The sequence below is a fragment of the Stigmatopora argus genome, chromosome 4, assembly GCF_051989625.1.
Source record: "Stigmatopora argus isolate UIUO_Sarg chromosome 4, RoL_Sarg_1.0, whole genome shotgun sequence".
Classification (NCBI taxonomy): domain Eukaryota; kingdom Metazoa; phylum Chordata; class Actinopteri; order Syngnathiformes; family Syngnathidae; genus Stigmatopora; species Stigmatopora argus.
Genome location: NC_135390.1, coordinates 9,328,708 through 9,352,004, shown reverse-complemented (window position 1 = coordinate 9,352,004; position 23,297 = coordinate 9,328,708). Strand labels below are relative to the sequence as shown.

The 23,297-nt window shown below is 40.1% G+C and overlaps 1 protein-coding gene across 4 annotated transcripts; it reads left to right on the top strand.

Annotated features, from left to right (window-relative positions):
• Window positions 1-112: 112 nt before the first annotated feature.
• On the top strand, window positions 113-18,740 carry setd2 (SET domain containing 2, histone lysine methyltransferase). 4 transcript variants are annotated; one of them, XM_077598452.1, is made up of 23 exons: window positions 113-500; window positions 1,514-1,645; window positions 1,727-1,849; window positions 4,158-4,179; window positions 5,578-9,395; window positions 9,469-9,600; window positions 9,692-9,820; window positions 9,898-10,021; window positions 10,108-10,185; window positions 10,261-10,358; window positions 10,442-10,574; window positions 10,672-10,806; window positions 10,894-11,022; window positions 11,104-12,153; window positions 12,573-12,621; window positions 12,705-13,008; window positions 13,094-13,844; window positions 14,734-14,859; window positions 15,632-15,768; window positions 15,877-15,985; window positions 16,959-17,033; window positions 17,136-17,237; window positions 17,768-18,740. In XM_077598452.1, exons 3-23 carry the CDS (start codon window positions 1,821-1,823, stop codon window positions 17,930-17,932), a joined length of 7,695 nt encoding a protein of 2,564 aa, XP_077454578.1. In that variant the 5' UTR covers window positions 113-500; window positions 1,514-1,645; window positions 1,727-1,820; the 3' UTR covers window positions 17,933-18,740. The 4 variants fall into 4 exon arrangements, with proteins under 4 accessions (XP_077454578.1, XP_077454580.1, XP_077454579.1 ...); XM_077598454.1 differs by lacking the exons at window positions 1,514-1,645; window positions 1,727-1,849 and having other exon boundaries at window positions 13,094-13,382; window positions 13,518-13,844; XM_077598453.1 differs by lacking the exon at window positions 1,514-1,645.
• The last annotated feature ends 4,557 nt before the right edge of the window (window positions 18,741-23,297 follow it).

The following is a 23,297-nucleotide window of genomic DNA, read 5'->3' as shown; positions in this document are numbered from 1 at the left end:
AATACCAAATTAATAGAAATTGACCTGTTCAAAAACGAAGGATCTCCAGAAAAATACATTTTCTAGTCATTATTACGATTTTAAGCATATCAGTAGTTGAAACGGTTCCAACACACCGGGGACAACGTTTGGTATCCAGGACAGCTGTGTCCGCGAATCATGTGACGTCGTCGCCGCGACGAGAGCCACCAAATGCCGCAGAGGGAAATAGAAACGAAGGTATGCTCTTCGTCCCGGCTCATTTGCTTAAACTTGGACCGGAGCGTCGGATAGATCGAGGACAAAATCCTCACAAATCGACATTAGCGTCCTCCCAACTGTTGGCTAGTGTGTGTAGCATAACATTTGAGCGAGACGCAGCGGAGCCGAGCCGACCATCACCCCCGACAGCCCCGGACGGATTTGACGTCGGCACGCATTGAGGCTTGATGTTCAGCGAAGGACGTCGCGTCGGGAATTTCGAAGATGGAAGCGTTTCTTGACCTTAAACACTTTTTAAAGTGAGTATCCCCTCAAAAAGCTATGTATTTACTTCCCGTTGTGTCGCTTCAGGGGAAGCACACACGCAGGCGGGGACAACACCTCCCCCCCGGTTAATAGCGTTAGCATGCTGGTAATGCCGGACGATGGACGTGTTTGATTCAACAAAAGTGGGCATTTAATGCACAATGACAGGAAAAAGTGGAACTCTCAAAATTGTTAATCGAATACTGTTTTCAAAACAAACGAGGGCAGCGATAGAAAAGCTTCCTTTAGCCTTCGTGTTGCTTCTGCCATGTTAACTAGTTAGCCGCTCATGCTCGTTTAAGATTAGCCATTTAGGCACAGAAAGACAATCGATTATTCCCCTCCAACTCCCTAACCAAGCACAAATATACACGCACAATGTGTCCGATTGTAAGACGTAGATTTCGTGGTCATGTTTCAACCCAACCAAGCGAATTGACCACATCGCTGTTCATATTTAGCCTAACCAAGCTAGCTTTACTGGTTTGGCCATTTTTGTTTGTGGGTAAATTCACACGAAACGTAACTGTTGTCGTAATATAGGCCTGGTTGCCAGTTAATTACGCTTGTAATTGATGTTCGAAATGAATCTTTTTGGTGGAATCACGCAGAACCCCGTGGCATTTTCTTGTTTCACATTCCACGCTCGCTTTTGAAAGGGGACAGGAACTGGCTTTTAAAAGGCCATGTTGGGCTTCACAGAGGCTGCCCGCACAGGCCATGTTGCGGCTCTTTGCTCCTTGCAAATCCTTCAGACATTCTATGGTCATGTATAACATGCCATTTTTGAAGCTGTAATCACTATGACATTACAGTGTGTACTCATGAGCCATTTTTATAGCTTTATCCACTCCATGATCCCTATGTTTCACCTATTATTATTCAGTTTTTGATCAAACCTTGGTTTGTTTTTGCCATTCAAAGCCAAACAGCATTGAATAAAACCAAGGATAATGCAGTGAAATCAGCACGAATGTGTGCAACGATTTTGTACTTTTTTTTGCAGCACACTAATTGATAACCATCTTGGGAGGAGACTGCTTCAGTGGAATTCAGTCAAATCAACTGTCAGCAGCATGTGCTCTCTCTCTACCTGCATAAGTTAATGCTATTCATTCAAGAGCTTCAATTTGATAAGGCAAAAAGCTTTTTGAGATTATTGGTAACGCGTATGGACACACCCCTCAGTTCATTGCAAACCAATTTTTCTCTTTGCCAGGTGTGGCGTCACATTGGAGGGTTCATTTCTCTGATTTGGATTATTCTTGGCCAAGCAGCGTCTTCAGGCCCACTAATCCTAGAAGAGTTTCTCAATGGACACTCTGCTCACGTCAGAAATCAGGTATTAGATGGCAGACAACACAGACTTCACTGTGAGTTGTTTAGATTGAAGAAAATATGTGTCTGACACATTCTGATTACTTATAGTGACTTAGGTTAACGGCGGCCCAATGGCCTAGAAAATATAACGTCATTGCGTGGGGCCAACACAACATTTCAGACCCTGGCCCAATCAGATTAGTGCAGGATTTTGAAATAAATATGATGAAATCAACACGTTCGTACGGCTCTTCTGTATGACTTTGACCGAAAGCATAGGTTTGGACTCTACCAACCCATCACGTTTGTTGATGATAAGCACATCTGCCTTTGGTGCGAGTACTTCTGCCACCTTTCTTAACAGCGATTGGTTAGCTTGTAAGGCTAAAACACATGGAAGCTGCTTGTCACACTACTAACCATTGCATCAATGTGGGGTGGCTAAGATACACTTCTGAGAAGTAACTATTAAGTAACTACTATTTTTCACATATCTCAACTTATTCGTTTTCCCATATTTTATATGCTTTTTTTAAAATCAAATTGTGATTTTTTTCAAGTGGGTTTTTGTAAAACTGATCTCATTTTACCCATTTCGGCTCCAATCCTGAACGTCTCGGTGACTGGTAGCAGACGAAAACGGCATCGCCGACTACTAATAGTATTGTCATGGTTTAAGCATGATATGCGCACGAGCGTTCCCCTTTCCGCCTTTTCACTATATAAATGTAGCACGTCAGAAAACTGTCCACTTTGGAGAATTTTTTTTACTATTTCGCGCGGCCCTAAAAATATGTCGCGTTTCATAGGTACGTTTTGTTTATTGCTTAATAAGGGGAATTGCAATCATTAATAAGGGGAGCAATTGGCGAGGTTGACAAGTATGTTTTCACTATAAGGAAGCTCAATCTAGTCAAGGGATCTTATACTGCTGCTTTAAAGCTTAAAAGTGCATTGTCATTTTTTGGTTTTCTTACCCAAACCCCGTAGTTGTATTGTGCAAATAGCAACCATAAGACATTGTATTTGTCAGTGTATTTGAAAAAAAGATACAAGGTGTCAGTAGATGTGTGTATTTATTTTCTGTAATACAAGTCACCAATGTATTAATAGAACTGTTCACTTTTTACAATGGCCTATTCCAGTAGCAAACATAAGGGTCATGGCCGATTTTCGGCCCGCCGCATAATTTTGTTTTCCTCTAAACCAAATCATGTACTACATTTTTATCTAAAACCATACACAATGTTTGCATTTGAACCACAATACAATGTTATATCCATTCATGTAAGATCTGAATTATTTTGATGACAAGATATCCGATCTTAAATTTTTAAATATTAGTTGAAAAAAATTTGCTACTAGTTGTGCCAGGCATGTAAATGAACGATAAAGTGAAAAATCAAGGGTAGCTTAAACCTTGTTTTGATGTTTGAGGAAAAACTAAATCAGCTTGATATTGTTGCCGTCATAAAAACCTTACTATCAGTAAAGACAATGTTTTAAGTAACAGTTCAATGTTCTTTCCTTACATTATTACATGTAATTACAGCTTATAGTATGGGTCGTATCTAGGTGTGTTGCAGATGTGCCTAACGTGAACAATCATTACTGTCAATAGCACTGTAATTGTACATTGACTGTCTGGATATAACTAATCTAATGTTGGGAGTAAAGGTGAGTTTGCCAAATATGGATCAGAAATTGATTTAAATAAAAAAGAAAAATCAATATTCAATGTTATGTATTTTGATATTTTGTTTGCGCAAGAAGAAATGTTCAATCTAAATTTGAAAATATATATTTTTATATCAAAATACAGTATTGCCAAAACCTATGTATCCCAGTGTTTTCTAAAGCAACAGCTTATTATTTGCAATTTTCATATGTAGATTAATTATTAAGTTCATCAGTCTCTGTTCGTGAAGGATGCACAGAAATTGAAGAGTATTTACTGTTAAGAGGCTCAAAGAAAAGGTTTTGGTAGTTTTTTTTTGGGTTAGCACGGTGACTAAACGATGTCAGATAGCTGTTGATTAATTTGATTGTCAATTAATTGTGGCAGCCACAGTGTTTTCCATGGCAATTAGCTTTTTGATTGTAAATAGAGCGTATTGTTGCTTTGAAAGTGTGGGTGACTGGAAATGTGGTATGTTTTGCTTGTGTAATAATACTGTTGTAGATTGGCCGATAATATCAGTTATGCAATACTCCATCTTTATTTTTACACCGACGTGTGTTTTTATTTAAAAAAAAGGATGTTTAACACTTGTACTAATAAAAGACTCTTCTCCGTTTTATGTTTCCATGCTGTTCCTTTGGAATCTCAGAGACGAAGGAAGTGGTGCCTCGGTGAGTATATTCATGATGTTGAATATTGTGTACCACTAGCAAAACATAATGACCCTATAAAATGGTTTCAATAAATTGTCTATTATATTAAATAAAAAAACCCTGATATAGAAAATCGATGTCAGGCAAACATCTTCATGTAAATGATAATAACTCGACATTGCGTTGCTAGATGGCTTTGTGTGAGACTCTTTCTCAAAAAGCCAAATACCTCTTCAAGTGCTACGAGTTAGGAAGATAATAGTTGAATGAAATAATTCCCCCTTGAGTTCTATTTGAAGGGAACTGTATGATGTGCATCATAAGATGTTGCCCTTTTGATTAGCAATATTAATCTGGAAGGCAGTCAGCAAGCAGGCAGTCTATTGTCAGCTAGTTTGCCCCGATTGTAAAAGTAAGAAAAATATACTTTCTTTTTTATCGCCAGTGTGTCCAGCACACGCACAGCATGAACCCACACATAGGTTTTGCTCTCTTTTTTGCCAGATCAGCTCTACGTTTGGTGAACCTCACTTTTACCTCACTTCACTTTATAACCGTTTAAGACAGAGTCAGGAGACTTTGAGCGGTGGCATATTTCTTTCCTACTTCCTTACATTATAACACCAGTGTTAAAAAAAAAGTTAAAAATTATTTTTTACGCTTAATGTATTGCACTGGTACCGGCTCATCATGAAACATAATACTTAAGTGTATGTAAAGTTTCATATATACGCTCGAAGACTGGTTTTTCAAGCTGGCTTTAGGAAAATTGTGAAAAGTCGTCAAACAAAGGAGGCAAATGTCTCTGAATTCATATTTCACTAAACGTAGCAGAATTTTAAGTTGTGTCTACGTGTATGTGTTGGTATTTTTACTCAGCTGCCAAACGTCTGCCCCCTCCTCCCTCACCTGCGCACTCGCAATTCCACCCAATCGGAAAATGTATTTGCATGTCTCATTCATTTTAATGGATTAATACATAAATTCTCATCTTTTCTTTTTTTGTGTTTTGAACGTATTTCATACAAAATTTGAATTTTTAAAAAATAATTTTTAAAGGCCTTTTGGTGTAGTATTGGGGACCTTGGAGCGGTTGCAACAAATTGTGGCGTTTCTTTGTAAAATAGGTCTCTACTTAAGAAAAGTCAAAATTACGAAATCATTTCTGGAACAAATTAATTTTCTAAGTAGAGGTACCACTGTAGAAACTTTGTTTATTGATACTACTACATTTACCTCTGTTGACATGTTCTATTTATTCAAATTGTTGTTAACAACAGTCTTCTGTGGTGTAACAAATTCCAAGACTTTTTATTTTACACCGTCTTTAAACAATTCACTTCAAACATTACAAAATATTTAAATCAATGTGTTTTCAAACCCAAGTTATAGTTTTTGTGTTTTGTTTGACTTTAGGTAAAGGTGAAGGGCCTTTCTAAGGCAGCTCTCATCAAAAGTCTGTCTCCTAGAGTTATGCTGTCCAACCAACTTTTACCCAAAGGAACAAAGATGAAGGTCAATCTAGAAGATCAGACTCGGCAGAAAGTGTCCTTCAGCTTTTCACAGACAAAGAAGCCACTTCAGAGCATTTTCGTTATCCCTTCCAGTCCTGAAAAGTCTGACACTGAAACTGAAACTGCTTTGTCACAGCCAACTATTGATAAAGGAAAAGCCTTTGACAATAAAAAAGAACAAAAGCAGACTTGTCCAGTGCCAATTTCAGCCGAACAGACACCTTCACAGGTTCCAAGCTTTGCTGCAAAGCTGAAAATTGACCTGGCCAAAATGCATTTCAAGAAGCAAATACTCAGTGTGTCTGTGACTAGGGAAAAACTGCCATCCGTTATGTGGGACGAGAAACACACCTCTAATTCGCGGGTTATTCAGAAATCGTCAAATAACAGCGAAACCACATCCCCATCTTCACAGCATCAGAACCCTGTAACTGTCTCCCCCTCTGATGATTCCCCTCATCACTGTCCTGCGAGCCAGACGGCATCGAATCTTGAGAAACCTACTTTATCCTCAGAAAAGGTGGATAACAGTTCCAGTTATGAGGAGGATAAAAATGTATACAAAAGGAAAACCAGGTCACAAACTGAGAGTCTTTCTACACGAACAGAGGCTGAAGATCCAGCCCCAATGTCTTGCAGACGCAAATCAAGTGACTTAAAAGGGAAAACAAATTTGGAAAGCAGTAGCAAACCAGTAACAAAAAAGTCAACTTCCAGGTCACAAGCAGAAGAGAAAGAAAGTTCATCAAAGCGATCTGAGAATCATGAAAGGTCATCTAGTTATACAAAATCGGACCGTGATTCAAGATATGCATCATCGCGTTCACTGCGATCGGACAAAGATCGAAGAAGAACCAGATCTAGATCTAGATCAAGGTCCAGGTCTAGAGGCTCTCGTACCAGTTCATCTCACTCAAGACCAGAGCGATTGAGATGCAATAGAGCATCTCGGTCAGAAAGGGCTTATTATCATGAATCTGATCGTAGATCATACAGGAGTTCTCCACGTAGAGACAGAAGACGATCTCGTTCTCGCAATGACAGAAATCGGGACACTTCAGATTCTGAAGATGACCATCGCAAGACGAGGACAAGGACAAGTGATTCTAGTAGATCATCCACCTATTCAAAATCCTCTTTGTACTCAAAAACTGACAAAACAACTAAATCTACAGAATCGTCACATTTGTCAGAGTCAGATAAAAGAAGTCAAACCTCATCTATGTATGAAAGGACTTCAAAGCGGCTGTCAGACTCTGACTGCCAGCGCAAACAGTCTCCAGTTGTGGAATCAAGGCATTATAAAGCTAGCACCCATCATTCAATAGATACCAACAAAAAATCCAGTTCTTCCACTCAACATACTCAAGTAGACAGTGAAAAACATGAACCTGAAAATCCCCCCAAAAGCAGCTCTAATCACACTGAGACTGATCAAAAGACACAATCTCAGACAAACTCTAGTGTAGATGAGACATCTAAAGAAACGATAACTCATCCGGTTGCTTCTAAACAGACCACCTGTTCAACTATAGAGGAAACCAGTCAACATGATAGACAATCAAAAGATATAGTTTATACCCCCGATGACAAACTAACACATGACGTGACCCTTAAACCATGTTTAGTAGAAGAAAACAAGTTTATAAATTGTAATCAAGGAAAGGGTCCGTTTGACCTCCAGAATGGTGAGTTAATAGAAACACAATGTGACAGATTAGATGGACCAAAATCAAGTTTGGAAGTGGACAAAGAAAATGCACCAGGTCTAAATGTAAATGAGAGCAAGGTAAACGCCACCCTTCAAAAATTAAATGATATGGAGAATACTCTTTCTCCAGCAATCATACCAAATGAGACTTTAAACAATGCCGCTCACATTTTGCTCAATAATAATGATGGCACAGTATGCAGTATAGAGATGAAAGATATTCAATTTTCCCAAGGGTCAACGGTTGTAACGAACACACTTGATACATATGAAGCAAATGATGTTGAGAACCTCAAACCACAAGGGGAACAAGGTAATATTGCTGTTACTTCTGAGCAAGCTCAAACAATCACAACACTGGAATCAGAGCAACCATGTAATACTGAGAAGCTGGTGGCACTTGAACAAAACGTAGAAAACACTAAAAAGAGTAGTCCTGCTAAAAAGTCTCGTTGGGATATTGTTGGGCAGGACTGCCGAGATTATGATGATTCCCTTCGTACACATAGTGCTGAACTACCTAAACACATGGCCTCTGAACAAAAAATTGAGTCACCCAAAAATCAGCCTCCAATAGTAATGATTGGGAGCATACACAAATGTGAAACACTTTCCACCCTAGCGCAACAGGCGATGAGACCAGAGCAGACAGTGAGTTATGACCATGGAGCGCCTTCTCCCCATGTTACTGGTATTGACAATTCTCGTAAAACAAGCTTTGACCAGACTCTGTGCAACAGTGCCGTAACACAGGTCAACAGTGCTGCACTGATAGAGAACTGGAATGGAAACAAGGATGAGTTAAAAGACACATTTCCCAATCAGTTAGGCAGAAGAGAACAAAGTGAGGCTAGTGATAGTGACAACTCTGAGTATGACTCTGATTGCGGTGAGGCGATAAAACGATTGCACTCTGTAGTGGTGGTGCCAAAGAATTCTACTGTAACAAGAGAATCACATGACACTGGACCCTCTACAGGCTTTCAACGTATATCAGAGCTCCACATTGCTAATGCAGTGCTCAACGTGAATAGTCATGAAGTCCAATATCAAGTAAGCTCTCACCAACAGATAGAGGGTGTTTCTTTAGATGCTGGCGCCTTTTGTCAATCCCAGAGTAATATGATTGACAGCACTAGTCACTTAGAGGGATCTAGTTCTACTCGCGTTTCACTGCCTTATTTGACTAGTCCTGCCAATTTTCACCATGGTTCTAATATCATACACAACCTAAACAGGTCTGGCCATCACGACCAACTTCAAAGCCAGAATTATGACAACAGCAGAGGAGAAGTGAGGCTCCCTCAAGATCAACAATCTGCTAGTGTTGATGTCAATGATAGGAGTGGATTTATCCCGAGATGGAGTTTTTCACAGTTAGAACAGCCCAGTAGTACATATCAACAGCCGGACAGTAGTCATGGACCTTCGTTACCACAATCTAAACTTCCAGAACACTTCTCTAGCTTACAGCCACGTGAAGACCACAGTGTCCCTTGGAACCACCAAACCTCAGACACACATATCCATATTTACAAGGATATTGCGGGTCAAATCCACCCGGACTCACTCACTAATGACAATGATGACTACTGTGGAGCTAAACCATCCAATCAGTGCAAATCAACTGTTGAGTACAGTGGTCCTCCTGCAGTCTCAGGATTTGTACAAGGTCATGAGATAAGCAGCAACAGCAGGTGCCCTACAATACCTGACCCCCCGAGGGAGAACAGCTTTAAATTGCACAGAAGCAGAGGTCCTCCCAAGAAAAGACGGCCAGAGATCGAGTCGGATTCGGACAATGAGGCCGAAGCTGGGCCTGCGGCCAAGAAGGAGCGGCAAGGAGAAACCGAGGCTTCTAAAGAAACTCAAGTTAAAGTTGAGGTTGTCTGTCCGTCGCTCACTCTGCAGCACTTTCAGGACTCCAATCGATGGAGAGAGTTTGCTAAGACAAAGAGGATGCCCCCTTATTTTGACCTGATAGAAGAGAATCTGTACCTAACTGAGCGGTAAGATTTTTTTTTTTTACAAATTGAAATGATTGGCTAGTTCCAGACTTTGAAAGTTATTGCATGTTTGCAGAAAAAAGAGCAAATCGCATCGTGACATCAAGAGGATGCAGTGTGAGTGCCCAATATTGCCCAAACAAGACCGTTTACGGGGTATTATGGCGTGTGGGGAGGACTGTTTAAATCGTCTGCTTATGATTGAATGGTGAGTCAAGTTATTCAGAAACCAAATGGATTGCTTGATTAAGGTATACTTACTGTATATATTTATATGATTTTTTCGTGTTTTACCCTAGCTCCTCAAGATGCCTGAATGGACATTATTGCTCAAATCGGCGGTTTCAAATGAAGCAACATGCAGATTTTGAAGTCATCCTCACCGAAGAGAAGGGCTGGGGTCTTCGTGCGGCCAAGGACTTGCCGTCGTAAGGATTTATTTTGCTGGGATTGCTGCCATCTGCATTTGTAATTTTTTTACACTTGTGTTTTTATCCCATCACAGAAACACATTTGTGCTAGAATACTGTGGGGAAGTGCTGGACCACAAAGAATTCAAAACAAGAGTGAAAGAATATGCACGCAACAAGAACATACATTACTACTTCATGGCTCTAAAGAATAATGAGGTATGTAAAATGCAGGGTGCATAGATATTTATGATAGAATCATATTAGATCATTTACCGGCAATAAAAATTATTATGTTTCTCTAGATAATCGATGCAACACTCAAGGGAAATTGTTCTCGTTTTATGAACCATAGCTGTGAGCCCAACTGTGAGACCCAAAAGGTATGTGACCTAAGAAAGAAGTTCAATAATACTGTTAACATGCGCCTTTGCTGACTATTGATGTTCTTACCTTAGTGGACGGTGAATGGACAACTTAGAGTTGGGTTCTTCACCACCAAGGCTGTTAGTGCAGGAGCTGAGCTGACATTTGACTACCAGTTTCAGAGATACGGGTATTTCCTTTATTTATTCATGTGTAAAATTATGAAAGCTTATTTAGATGAATAACTAATACTGTAATTCCTTTGTCCTTCAGAAAAGAAGCCCAAAAGTGCTTCTGTGGAGCCCCCAGCTGCAGAGGCTTCCTGGGTGGGGAGAACAGAGTCAGTGTCCGAGCGGCTGGAGGAAAGATGAAGAAAGACCGGCCTCGAAAGAATGCTCTTACCACAGTCAGTTCACCTATATCTGGCATTTTTTCAAATTTATTTCTTTGTACACATTGAAGGCACTGTGTAACCACTTATTAATCACGCTGTTGTTCTTCAGGTTGATGAAGAACTGGAGGCGTTGCTTGAGAATGGCGAAGGGCTTTATGATGGCAAACAAGTAGTGTCCTTGTGCAGACTTATGGTTCGCGTGGAAACCATGGAGCAAAAACTCACCTGTCTCAAGCTCATACATGTAAATCAAAATTTAAAAAAATATTTTATACAAGATACAAGACAAGGTGAGACTTGCTTTACGTAACACTATGTGTATTACCTGCAGGATACACAGAACCCATCATGTTTGAAGCAATTTTTAGATCATCATGGCTTGTCCTTGCTTTGGATCTTCATGGTGGAAATTTCTGAAGCCAAGGGCAATTGTGCCAATAACATCAAACTACAATCGGAGGTGAGACAGTCTAGACATGCATTGTTTTTTTATGTAATGTTTTTTTTCTCAGAAATTATAATTCACATTCTCTGTCTTCAGATTATGAAGACACTGGGTGTACTACCCATCTCTACGAAGAACATGCTGGAAGAGAGTAAAGTCCTGACCTTCATTCAGCGATGGGCTGAAACGAAAGTGCTCCCACAGCCCACTGAGATGGACGGTTACTCCAGCGAGAACACGTCTCGTGCTCAGACGCCCCTCAACACTCCTGATGGTTCCAGCTCCAAATTGGGAGCAGAATCTGACAGGGACACCTCCAAACCTGCTGTGTACAGACGCCTTAAAATCATCAGCGAAAACAGTCTGGACAGCGCTCTGTCCGACGCCAGCAAAGCATCTGATGGAAAGGAGGAGGAAGAGGAAGAAGATGACGATGAAGAGGAAGAATCTACTCAAACAGCACTGCTTGATGACAAACAGAAGTTAGATGCGATCGGTGAAACGGCTCCTCAAGTGAAAGAAACACCAGAAGAGCCGGTGAAAGATTTCAAAGTGGAGAAACAGGAAGAGGCAGAAGTGGCTTCAAATGTTGAACAACAAATTCTTCTTGAAGAGGAAAAAGACCAAACGGAGTTGGGTGAGATGCCGAGTGATGTGAAAACGGACATGAGTGATGAACCAAAGAAGGACCCTGAGGTATCTGACAAACCTGGTGGCGAAGAGCTCACTATTCAATCACCGACAGAAACGGCAGAAGTCGAAAGTGACCAGCCTGAGGTTGAGATTCAGGAACCAGAGGTGGGGTCAATCCAAATGGGTGTTCCTGAGGCATCAGCTGAACAACCTGTAAAGGACATGGAAGCCAAGACAGAAACACTGGAGACTGAAAAGCCTTCTGCTGCCCCTGACGCTCAACCAGAAGAACCTATTACCGTTGGTCCTCCAAGCTCTGACACCCCTGAGGTCCATATGCCCACTGAAGACACTCCAGTACCTACAGATACTCCAGCAATAGAAACACCTTCTCAGGATGAAGAGGAAGGTGTTTCCGATGTGGAGAGTGAGCGGAGCCAGGAGCCCCAAGTCAGTGCCTTGGACATTAGCAGCATGGCTGCCAGGCTATTGGCAAGCTGGAAGGATCTCAAGGTGAGTTTGGAGGAGAATGGAATGGTATACACAGTCAGTACGCGGAAAAGTCGTTTGTTCTTAACCACTTGGTTAAGGATGAATTCTCTTTGCAGGTTTTTTTTTGTATTACATTACAAAATCGGCATATTATATTAAGTGTACTTTTTTTATTTGTATTGGCCACACTTAATCCACAGACAGTTTTGTGTTTTTGAGTTTTATGTGTAAGCTCCTTGAGTTTTGCACTGTTCTACTTGCATACCCAGCCAATAGATACCTTTCTCAAGCACACATGGAAAAATTGTTTTGTCAGGAAAGTTATCCAATGCACAAACTTTGCCAAACAAATTCAGTGGCCATCCCTGACAAGGCAAGCTAAATGATCACAATGTGTATTTGATGTATTGTTGAGCCAGACTTATCTGATTGTGTTACAGGAGGTGTACAGAATACCAAAGAAGATTCAAGTTGAGAAGGAATCTAATGGTAAGCGAACTCTACATTTCTGAAAGCACTCTCATGATTACTTGTGCAGTTTGATTTGAACCCACCACATTTTCTCAAACTAGATCGAAGTCGAGATCGTGACTCAACTTTCACTCCACGCAACACGTCCGGTAGTCGAGAGCGGGAAAGGGAACGAGAAAAAGAACGGGACAGGGACCGGGACAGGGACCGGGACCGGGACAGGGACAGGGAAAGGGACCATGACCGAGATTGGGACAGGGAGCGAGACAGAGAAAGGGAGAGAGAGAGAGATAGAGACAGGGAGCGTGATCGAGACAAAACTCCACGCAGCGCCGAGAGACGGAGGAGAAGGTCTACATCCCCGCCCTCTACCTATGAGCGAAGCAGCCGGCGCACTGAGGAGCGGTAAGATTTCCCCCTGACGGAAGCGTTTAGCCTTGCCTTATCTAGGGTGTCAGGCAGTGGTGTCTTGTTCTTGGAATCATTTCAGGTTTGATCCATCAAAGACGCCGAGGGGAGTTGGCAGCAAGGAGCGCAACAAGCTGTCTACAGAGGAACGCAGGAAGCTGTTTGAACAGGAGGTCGCTCAACGAGAAGCCCAGAAGCAGCAGCAGCAGCTTCAGGAGCAGCAGCAACAGCTTCAGGAGCAGCAGCAGCAGCTCCAAACTATGGCCTACGACCCCACCTTGGCCTATGCCTCCACTTCTGGCTTCATCACCTACCCGCCCGGATACCCCCTGCAGACATTTGTGGATCCCACCAACCCCAACGCAGGCAAAGTACTACTACCCACGCCGACAGCTGACCCCACCTTGACCTATGAACAGACTACTTCCCAAAGACTTGTCTCAGATCTTGGGCTTCCATCACCGTCATCCACTTCACAACCCGCTCCTGTTTCTAATATCTCTCAGCACATCACCTCCGCCAGCCTCACCCCTGCTGACAACCAGCAATACGCGCAGCCGGCCGTCGCAGAGCAGGATTCGAGCGCGTCTGTCCTCTCCGTGCCTGCCCAGACGATGCCTCAGGTCCAGGGCCAGCAGAGCTACGCCACCCTTTGGGACCCCGCCACCCAGCAGGCAGTGACCGTCCAGACGCAGCCGACGCAGCAGTACGCCGCGGCCCCGGCCCCAGCGCAGGGCCCCACACAAACGGCCATCTACTACCAGGGGCAGCCGTGCCAAGCCATCTATAGCATCCCTGCTACTTACCCTCAGACCAACACTCCAGTCATTCAGGTAGGCTAACAATTACATGACATACTCTTTGCATTGGGAAAATTCCTGTATTTTTTTTGACAACAAGACGCACCTAGTCACATTTTGAAGGAATTTTATCAGAAAACAAGAACAAACATACCTTTATTGTTATCATAAAATGAAGAACAACAGGTTGAATAAGTGCCTGTTATTATATAAGAAAATCAATTATTCAGATAATTATAGCCTACACAGCACAACATAACATGTTACTAAATTTGAGCTCACACAAAATCCCAACCAAATCCATTAGTTTTTATTTTCAGAATCAAGGAGTACAGTAATCCCTCGAATATCGTGGCTAACATGGCCGCGATGATCGAAAAATCGCAACGTAGGGACACCCCTATTAAAAAAATAAAATAAATAACTTTCTTCAGTGCTGGGTCCGAGCAGCAAGAGTGGCTTCCGCTTACGAGTTTCAGCGTGGATTTTCACATTTTTATAAACTTAAAAAAAAAACTTCAGTGCTGGGTCCTAGTAGCAAGCAGAAGACAAGGGGGGTGGCTTCTGTTTGCGAGTTTCAGTGGATTTCACATTTTTATGAACTTTAAAAAACATAATTATTTTAAAATAATAAAAAGCAGGAAAAAAATCGTACTTTGGAAATGCAATTGGCTACAAGTTACGTGAAGTTTACCAAATAGCAGTTATATAGTAAATAAAAGGCAAATTTTAGTGTGAAGAAAAGCATTGTGGTCCTGTGAAACAACAGAATTGCTTGCGTCAGCTGCACTGAAGTAATTGAAGGTCATGGTCTCAACTTAATACAAATTGTTTTTACTTTAAATTGAAAAGCAGAATTTATCAGGTTACATTTTTTTTTTTTACAAATTTTGAATTTTGTGATTTCCATGTGTTTTTGCAGGCATACTCTGACCCTGCAGCCAGCTACCTTCACGGACAAACAGTGTATCCTGGGCATCAGCAGAATGTGGTGGTGCAGCAGGGAGGCACAGTCACTACCATTGTCACTTCACAAACAGTTCAGCAGGTAAGAAGACCACCTTAATTCATCATTCCTTTTGTGGCTAGAAATATATATTTTCATTTCTAAATTTTCATGCTTTCTTTTTTGCAACTTCCTTTTTTGGCGTTTGATTGCGCATGTGGTATTTTTATGTCATTCGTTTTTTTCTAGCTTTCCCAGTTTTCTTTATTGAACTTCCCCTGAAAAACCTGGTTGAAAATTCTCAGAATAATTTTAAAAACGTGTTTAATCAAAATATAATATCCACTTTCACCATAATTCAATTCCATACCTTGTGTGGCTTCTGTTCAAACATTCTGGAGTGATTAGAGTCCATTCCAGCTTTTTTATTTATTTTTTTTATTTTGGAGTGCCCTTCTCTGATTAGTGTATCTGCATGTGCAATTTTCACAAACTTCCTTCCGTTATGGCTGTTGTTTGCCACCTTTAATGTACTTAAGGCGAATTAATCATGAAAGTAACACTGTGTCACGCACTCTCACAATAACACATTGTTTCACCAAGTACATTTTACAAAAAAATTAAACATTTCCCTGCAACAGCTTTTATACGAAACCATTTTTTTAGATCACTACTTTGCAGTGCTACATTTGCTCAGTAGGGGGAATTATGTCCATGTAGTTCTCAACTGTAAATAGAGCTGTGGCTATTCATAGAAGACTTGAGACCACAGTTGACAAGTAGCTACAATCTTTCTTATATGAAGCCCATTTTCCATCACTGGCCAAAAACTATTTCCAGGTGGTTAAAGTGAAGCCTGCTTTCTTTCCTTCAGGAAATGATCGTACCCAACAATGTGATAGATCTGCCTCCCCCCTCCCCCCCGAAACCCAAAACTATCATTTTACCTCCCAACTGGAAAGTTGCCCGGGACCCTGAAGGAAAAATCTACTATTATCATATTACAACAAGGTGAGTACTAGTGATGGATTTTTCAATAAGGGGGCCTAAGATGTACAGTATTAGAGGCTGTCATTATTCATTTCCCTGCATGATGTCTTATTTACTTTTTTCCGTCAGACAAACTCAGTGGGATCCTCCCACCTGGGACGGAAGTAGCGAGACCAATCTGGACCACGAATCTGAAATGGACCTCGGTACTCCCACTTATGACGAGAATCCCTCCAAGGTTAGCTTTCTTCTCAGTGTTAAAAAAAATGTCCTATGTCCACCAATCCACTGTGTTGGGGATGCTTCCTCTTTGCCTTTTTTTCCGCTTCCCAGAAAGCTCGAGGTTACATGCGAAACATGATTACAGCGTTTGTTCTTTCGGGGCATTTAGGTTGGTGTGCTAGTGATTACTTTCAGCTGCTTTTAATGGAGGGAAGCAAACGACACCATGACCAAGCACTTTAATGAGCTCTTCTTCGCATATTTTTTCCGTCAAAGTCCGTCTCTAAACTCTAACTACCACTTAAATGGATGTGCCCTAGGCTCTGAATCCCGAAAAATTGAGCATAGAATCGTCTCATCTTGTCTTCTGCTGCCTCATTTGTTTTCCCTTCTTTACTTCTCTCCCTTCGAGGCATAATTGAAAGCATCTGGATGACCCAGTACAGTTTTTTTCCCTCTTCTTGTTGTCTCTCGCAATGTACTTTATGGGTGAAAATAAATTTAGATGAATGTTTACCCAAAACAAATGCAACAGATTTTGTTCCACACCACTTGAAGCCGTGACACATGTTCTTCTTATTATAAACTACTTGACTGTACCAGCCTTGGGCTGTTTTTTTTAAATGATCACTCCCGGCATCTCAGCTGTCCTTGTCTTCGTCACGGTGGCCGCGGAGATTGGACATCCTGCCAGGATATCCATTCTTTGTGTCAGGTGCTTTTTGATGCACCCGCTGACCTCCTTGACTACAATTGGTCTCGCAGCTGCCATGTTAGATTTGGGCACAGTTGTAATCTCTGGAGATTTTAATTATAGCTGGCCTCTACAGTGCAGTTTTTTACCCTCCGTGCGGTCATAACATCTTCTATTACGGCTGAGAAAAGGTCTGAAGGAAGTTTAAATTACACCTTTTAAGACCTCCACAAAATTATAAATGAACCTGAGGACATGCAGTGTGGTAAATGTTTTGCTTTTTTTTCCCTCGCAGTTCTCAACCAAAACAGCTGAAGCAGACACTTCCAGTGAATTAGCAAAAAAGAGCAAAGAGTCATTCCGCAAAGAGGTGAGGATGTATTCCAATTTGCTTATTTTTATGGATACTTTTACACCATCACTTAAAAAGAAAGAAAGAAATAAAACGTCTGTCTTCATTTCCTTTACTCAGATGTCACAGTTTATTGTGCAATGTTTAAATCCTTATCGGAAACCGGACTGTAAACTCGGGCGGATCAGCAACACGGAGGATTTCAAACACCTAGCAAGAAAGGTAACATATAGCAACAACAATTGACTTTTTATGCGAAACATACTAAACCACTGGTTCTCAAAGTGTGGTATGCAAGGCTCCTCTAATGGTATGCAAATTAAATACTCAAACAAGCTTTTTTAAATCTACTACAATAAATCTATCTGGTACTTTTCAGTAATGTTAATTGCGAACTTATTATTTTTGAACAGTGGTGTAATACCATTTCAACATTTCAGTCCTTTTTTCCCAAAACATTTTGGCCTTTTGCACTAACGTATTTTAACACTAACTGGACACTCATTGGCTGTCATTGAATACAGAATCCATTTGAACCCTTTGAATTCCAATCCACTTGACAACAAATTGGAAATCTACCCTTGATGTTCCTTAAGGACAAAAAGCTTACACATTTTGAAATATAATTTGGCATAAATTTGTATCGTATTGAATGTTCGTTCATTCTCCCCATCTTATCAAAAAGAAAATGGTAAAACCTGCCTTTATTTGTTTACTGCGTTGACCCGCGGCTAATATTTTTTTACTGGCAGCTCACCCACGGCGTCATGAACAAGGAACTGAAGGCGTGCACTAACCCGGAGGACCTGGACTGCAACGAGAACGTCAAGCACAAGACCAAGGAGTACATCAAGAAGTACATGCAGCGCTTCGGCGCCGTGTACAAACCGAAGGAGGACACTGAGGTCTACTTATAGCGCACATTTGCCTTCCCTCACCCAAGACCTCCCAAACGCTCTATTTATGATGTTACTATTCACGCCGAAAGAGGTCTTCAGAATCAGACGGGGGTTCCACACACAGTTTCCACGGACAGATTGAGTTTTACTAGGTTTTAAATGGCTACAAATGAAGAACAAAAAGGCAACGTTGTTCCTCTGGACTCTTTCCACGGTTGAAAATGGATCAATGGACGGCCTGCTTCATTTTCTGGTGCTGCTTTTAACTGCGCAGGTCCGAGCTTCCACTGGTCGAGAGCCTCGGCAACCCAGTGTGTGGCGCTCATCCACATTTAATGTGCCACACACGCTCCCCCATCCTCACTTCCTCTTCTAACTGAATTCCAGACGGAAGAGTGTAGCATTGGAATTTTAACTTATCCAAGTCTTTTTTTTTTTAATTCAATCATAAGGACCTCTGCCTTTTAATTCATTGGTATCATAAACCATTGCCGCATTAATTGTCGATAAATTAAATAGTTTGGGAAATGTTTAAGTTAACAAGAAACTTTGTAAAATGACGATCATGTCATGGTTCTAAAGTGTAAATATGTTATATTATTACCAAATGTGTATGCAGGAGCCACAAGTGACCAGCTCGACTCTGTTCAAGACTTTTCACCCTTGCTGGCTCACGTCAACACAGGGAAGACAAATTCATTTTTGTTTTGTTTTTTTAATGTATAAAGTAATTTTCACCCTACTCGACTGTAAGTATTGTCTAAGCACATTGTCATACCGAGTGTAAAAACGTTTTAAAAGATAATAAACTGTTTTCTTTTTTGTAGATCCACGTGACTTTGTGAGTAAAGTTCACTCAGGTGTTGCACTCATCTCATTTTCTGAACTGCTTTATCCTCACTAGGGTCACGGAGAGACAAACTCACACTCAATTTAAAGTGTCCAAACAGCCAAGCATGCATGTCTTTGGAATACTGTTTTATAGCATCAAGACCACAAAAATCACGACTATTCTACGTCATCTTCAAAACATGGACATTGAGTCTGGAGGACAAACCACCTCGTGGAGCACGGTAAGCAAGCCACCATCTTTTCCACATTCAATATGACGGGTCAATATGGGCGTGGTTACGTCTATTGTCGACGCAGCTGCGTTAATTAAGCACATGCGCAGTATCTGGTCCTTTCGAACAGCCTTTCTATGTTGACGGACGACGAGCACGCCAACGAGGTAAGTCGTTGAGCAATTTACTGGCCTAAGTGCATTTTTATCACGCTACCGGGAGATTTTTTAGGAATCAATTGAGCCTAAAACGCCAACAAATGTTTTATTTTAATGCCAGGTTGAACACACCGTCGATAATTTAAGTTTGGGCTCCTTTTCCCCACTGGCTGTGTGCTCCATGTGGCTAGTTATCTTATCATTAGCGTCACGCCGAAGCTTCCCATTTGACTAAAAAGTATGTTGTCCGTTTTCTCTCCATTATTGAGTCGTATAGAAAGACTTTTAATATTGAATGATGCCATACAGTGCTACCGCATCATTTATGATGAAAAAAAGAGGAAAACTGTGCAATCGTCATTAGGTCGCTTCTTTTGGCCAGTTTCTAATACATAAATCTCTCTCTCTGCAGTACTGTACATATTCTCTCCATTTTATTAAATGTTTTTTTTTTCAGTACAAACCAATGCGTGTTACTTATACATGCCTTAAACATACAAATGCACTTATATAAACCTTCAATATACTTATATCGGCCTTAAACATAAATTAGAATACAAAATATAGCACTGAATCAACTTACAAACAAATTCAACTTATGAACAATCGCTCGGAACCTAACTCGTTCGTAAGTAGGGGAGCGTCTGTATATGTTTTGACGAAAGTTTGGCGACACTCTTTTTCCTTGTCGACGATAATGTCAAATATTTATTCATCTTATTAGACGTGCTTCATAACTGAGCAAAGAATACCCCGAGATTTGGTACAAACGTAAAGCTGGCATGCAAAATGACTTGAATGGCTGGACATCGTAAGGCTTTTTCTTTTAAAAAAAGTGGTCTATGTAAAGTAAAGCTTTTATTTGTTTAAAAAATAAATACTATGTATATATAGTCAGGCTTTTTTCTTTAAAAATGACCATGTATATTAAGGGTTTTTATTAAAAAATGAACATGTATAGTAAGGCTTTTTTATTTAAAAAAAACGACCATGTACAGTAAAGCGTTTTTCTTAAAAGATGACATAGTATAGTAAGGCTTTTTTTCTTAAAAAATGACATAGTATTGTAAGGCTTTTTTCTTTAAAAAAACGACATAGTATTGTAAGGCTTTTTTTCGTAAAAAACGACATAGTATAGTAAGGCTTTTTTCTTAAAAAACAACATAGTATAGGCTTTTTTCTTTAAAGACGACATAGTATAGTAAGGCTTATTTTCTTTAAAAACGACACAGTATAGTAAGGCTTTTTATTTACAAAAAAGACCATGTATAGTAAGGCTTTTTTCTTAAAAAATGACCATGTATAGTAAGGCTTTTTTGTTTAAAAAAGACCATGTATAGTAAGGCTTTTTTTCTTAAAAAACGACATAGTATAGTAAGGCTTTTTTTCCTAAAAAAACGACATAGTATAGTATGGCTTTTTTCCCCTAAAAAAACGACATAGTATAGCATGGCTTTTTTTCTTGAAAAACGACATAGTAGAGGAAGGCTTTTTCCCTAAAAAACGACATAGTATAGTATGGCTTTTTTTCTCAAAAAACGACATAGTATAGTATGGCTTTCCCCCCCTAAAAAACGACATAGTATAGCATGGCTTTTTTTCTTGAAAAACGACATAGTAGAGGAAGGCTTTTTCCCTAAAAAACGACATAGTATATATAGTATGTCTTCCCCCCCTAAAAAACGACATAGTATAGTATGGCTTTTTTCCTTTAAAAAACGACATAGTATAGTAAGGCTTTTTTTCCTAAAAAACGACACAGTATAGCATGGCTTTTTTTCTTGAAAAACGACATAGTAGAGGAAGCCTTTTTTTCTTAAAAAACGATATTGTATAGTAAGGCTTCTTTTCTTAAAAAACGACATAGTATAGTAAGGCTTTTTTCTTAAAAAACAACATAGTATAGGCTTTTTTCTTTAAAGACGACATAGTATAGTAAGGCTTATTTTCTTTAAAAACGACACAGTATAGTAAGGCTTTTTATTTACAAAAAAGACCATGTATAGTAAGGCTTTTTTCTTAAAAAATGACCATGTATAGTAAGGCTTTTTTGTTTAAAAAAGACAATGTATAGTAAGGCTTTTTTTCTTAAAAAACGACATAGTATAGTAAGGCTTTTTTTCCTAAAAAAAAACGACATAGTATAGTATGGCTTTTTTCCCCTAAAAAAAACGACATAGTATAGCATGGCTTTTTTTTCTTGAAAAACGACATAGTAGAGGAAGGCTTTTTCCCTAAAAAACGACATAGTATAGTATGGCTTTTTTTCTCAAAAAACGACATAGTATAGTAAGGCTTTTTTTCTTAAAAAACGACATAGTATAGTATGGCTTTTCCCCCCTAAAAAACGACATAGTATAGCATGGCTTTTTTTCTTGAAAAACGACATAGTAGAGGAAGGCTTTTTCCCTAAAAAACGACATAGTATATATAGTATGTCTTTCCCCCCTAAAAAACGACATGGTATAGTATGGCTTTTTTCCTTTAAAAAACGACATAGTATAGTAAGGCTTTTTTTCCTAAAAAACGACATAGTATAGCATGGCTTTTTTTCTTGAAAAACGACATAGTAGAGGAAGCCTTTTTTTCTTAAAAAACGATATTGTATAGTAAGGCTTCTTTTCTTAAAAAACGACATAGTATAGTAAGGCTTTTTTTCTTTAAAAAATGACATAGCAAGTAAGGCTAAGAGAGTCGGAGAATAAATCTGACTTTTGATTCTTTACCTTCTAGTTGTTGCTGTGGTCCACTGGCAAAATCATTGGGTCAGAACATGAGGCGGGAATCAGGAGTGAGTTCAATTCCACTCGTTGCAATTCTCAAATTGTTTATTGAGGTAATGAAAAGGATAAATACAACTTCCAACTTTACAGTGGTCCAGTGGCAAAGACAATGGGTCAGAACTTCAGGTGGACTCAAGTTCAAATCAGAAGTGAGTTTGATTCCACTCTTTGCAATTCTCAAATTGTTTATTGAGGTAATTAAAAGGATAAATATAACTTCCAATCACATCATTTCAGAAGACACTGTGGTCCAGTGGCAAGAACAATGGGTTGACATTGAAGTTGGACACAAGTTCAAATCTGGAGTGAGTTCAAGTCCACTCTTTGCAAATCTCAAATTGTTTATTGAGGTGATGAAAATGATAAATATAACTTCCAATCATCTCATTTCAGAAGTCACTGTGGTCCAGTGGCAAAGACAATGGGTCAGACAGACCTCAAGTTAGTGGATTTGACTGCGGGAAAATGGGGTTCGAATCCTGCTCTCGTTTGACTAATCACTACACTAGTAGTTCAGTAAATGGGTAATCCTTTTTTCATTCAAATAAAGACTTAGTCATTTTTTTCAGCAAAACAATATTTCCGGTCAGCCTTCGGCTGACCGGAAGACAGTTGGGAGGGGGGGTTCCTGGTGGTGTTCGACAGTCGGCCTTCGGCCGACTGCCGACACCATACAGTCGTTGACTGGCGACACCGGGACGTGAACCCTCGACACCCACGTCGCAGGCAGGTGACTTACCCACTACACCACGAGGCGGCCCGCCTATACATGATTGGAAGTTATATTTATCCTTTTCATTACCTAAATAAACAATTTGAGAATTGCAAAGAGTGGAATTGAACTCATTCCTGATTTGAACTTGAGTCCACCTGAAGTTCTGACCCATTGTCTTTGCCACTGGACCACAGTGACTTCTGAAATGATGTGATTGGAAGTTATATCTATCCTTTTCATACCTCAATAAACAATTTGAGAATTGCAAAGAGTGGAATTGAACTCACTCCTGATTTGAACTTGAGTCCACCTGAAGTTCTGACCCATTGTCTTTGCCACTGGACCACAGTGACTTCTGAAATGATGTGATTGGAAGTTATATCTATCCTTTTCATTACCTCAATAAACAATTTGAAAATTGCAAAGAGTGGAATTGAACTCACTCCTGATTTGAACTTGAGTCCACCTGAAGTTCTGACCCATTGTCTTTGCCACTGGACCACAGTGACTTCTGAAATGATGTGATTGGAAGTTATATCTATCCTTTTCATTACCTCAATAAACAATTTGAGAATTGCAAAGAGTGGAATTGAACTCACTCCTGATTTGAACTTGAGTCCACCAGAAGTTCTGACCCATTGTCTTTGCCACTGGACCACAGTG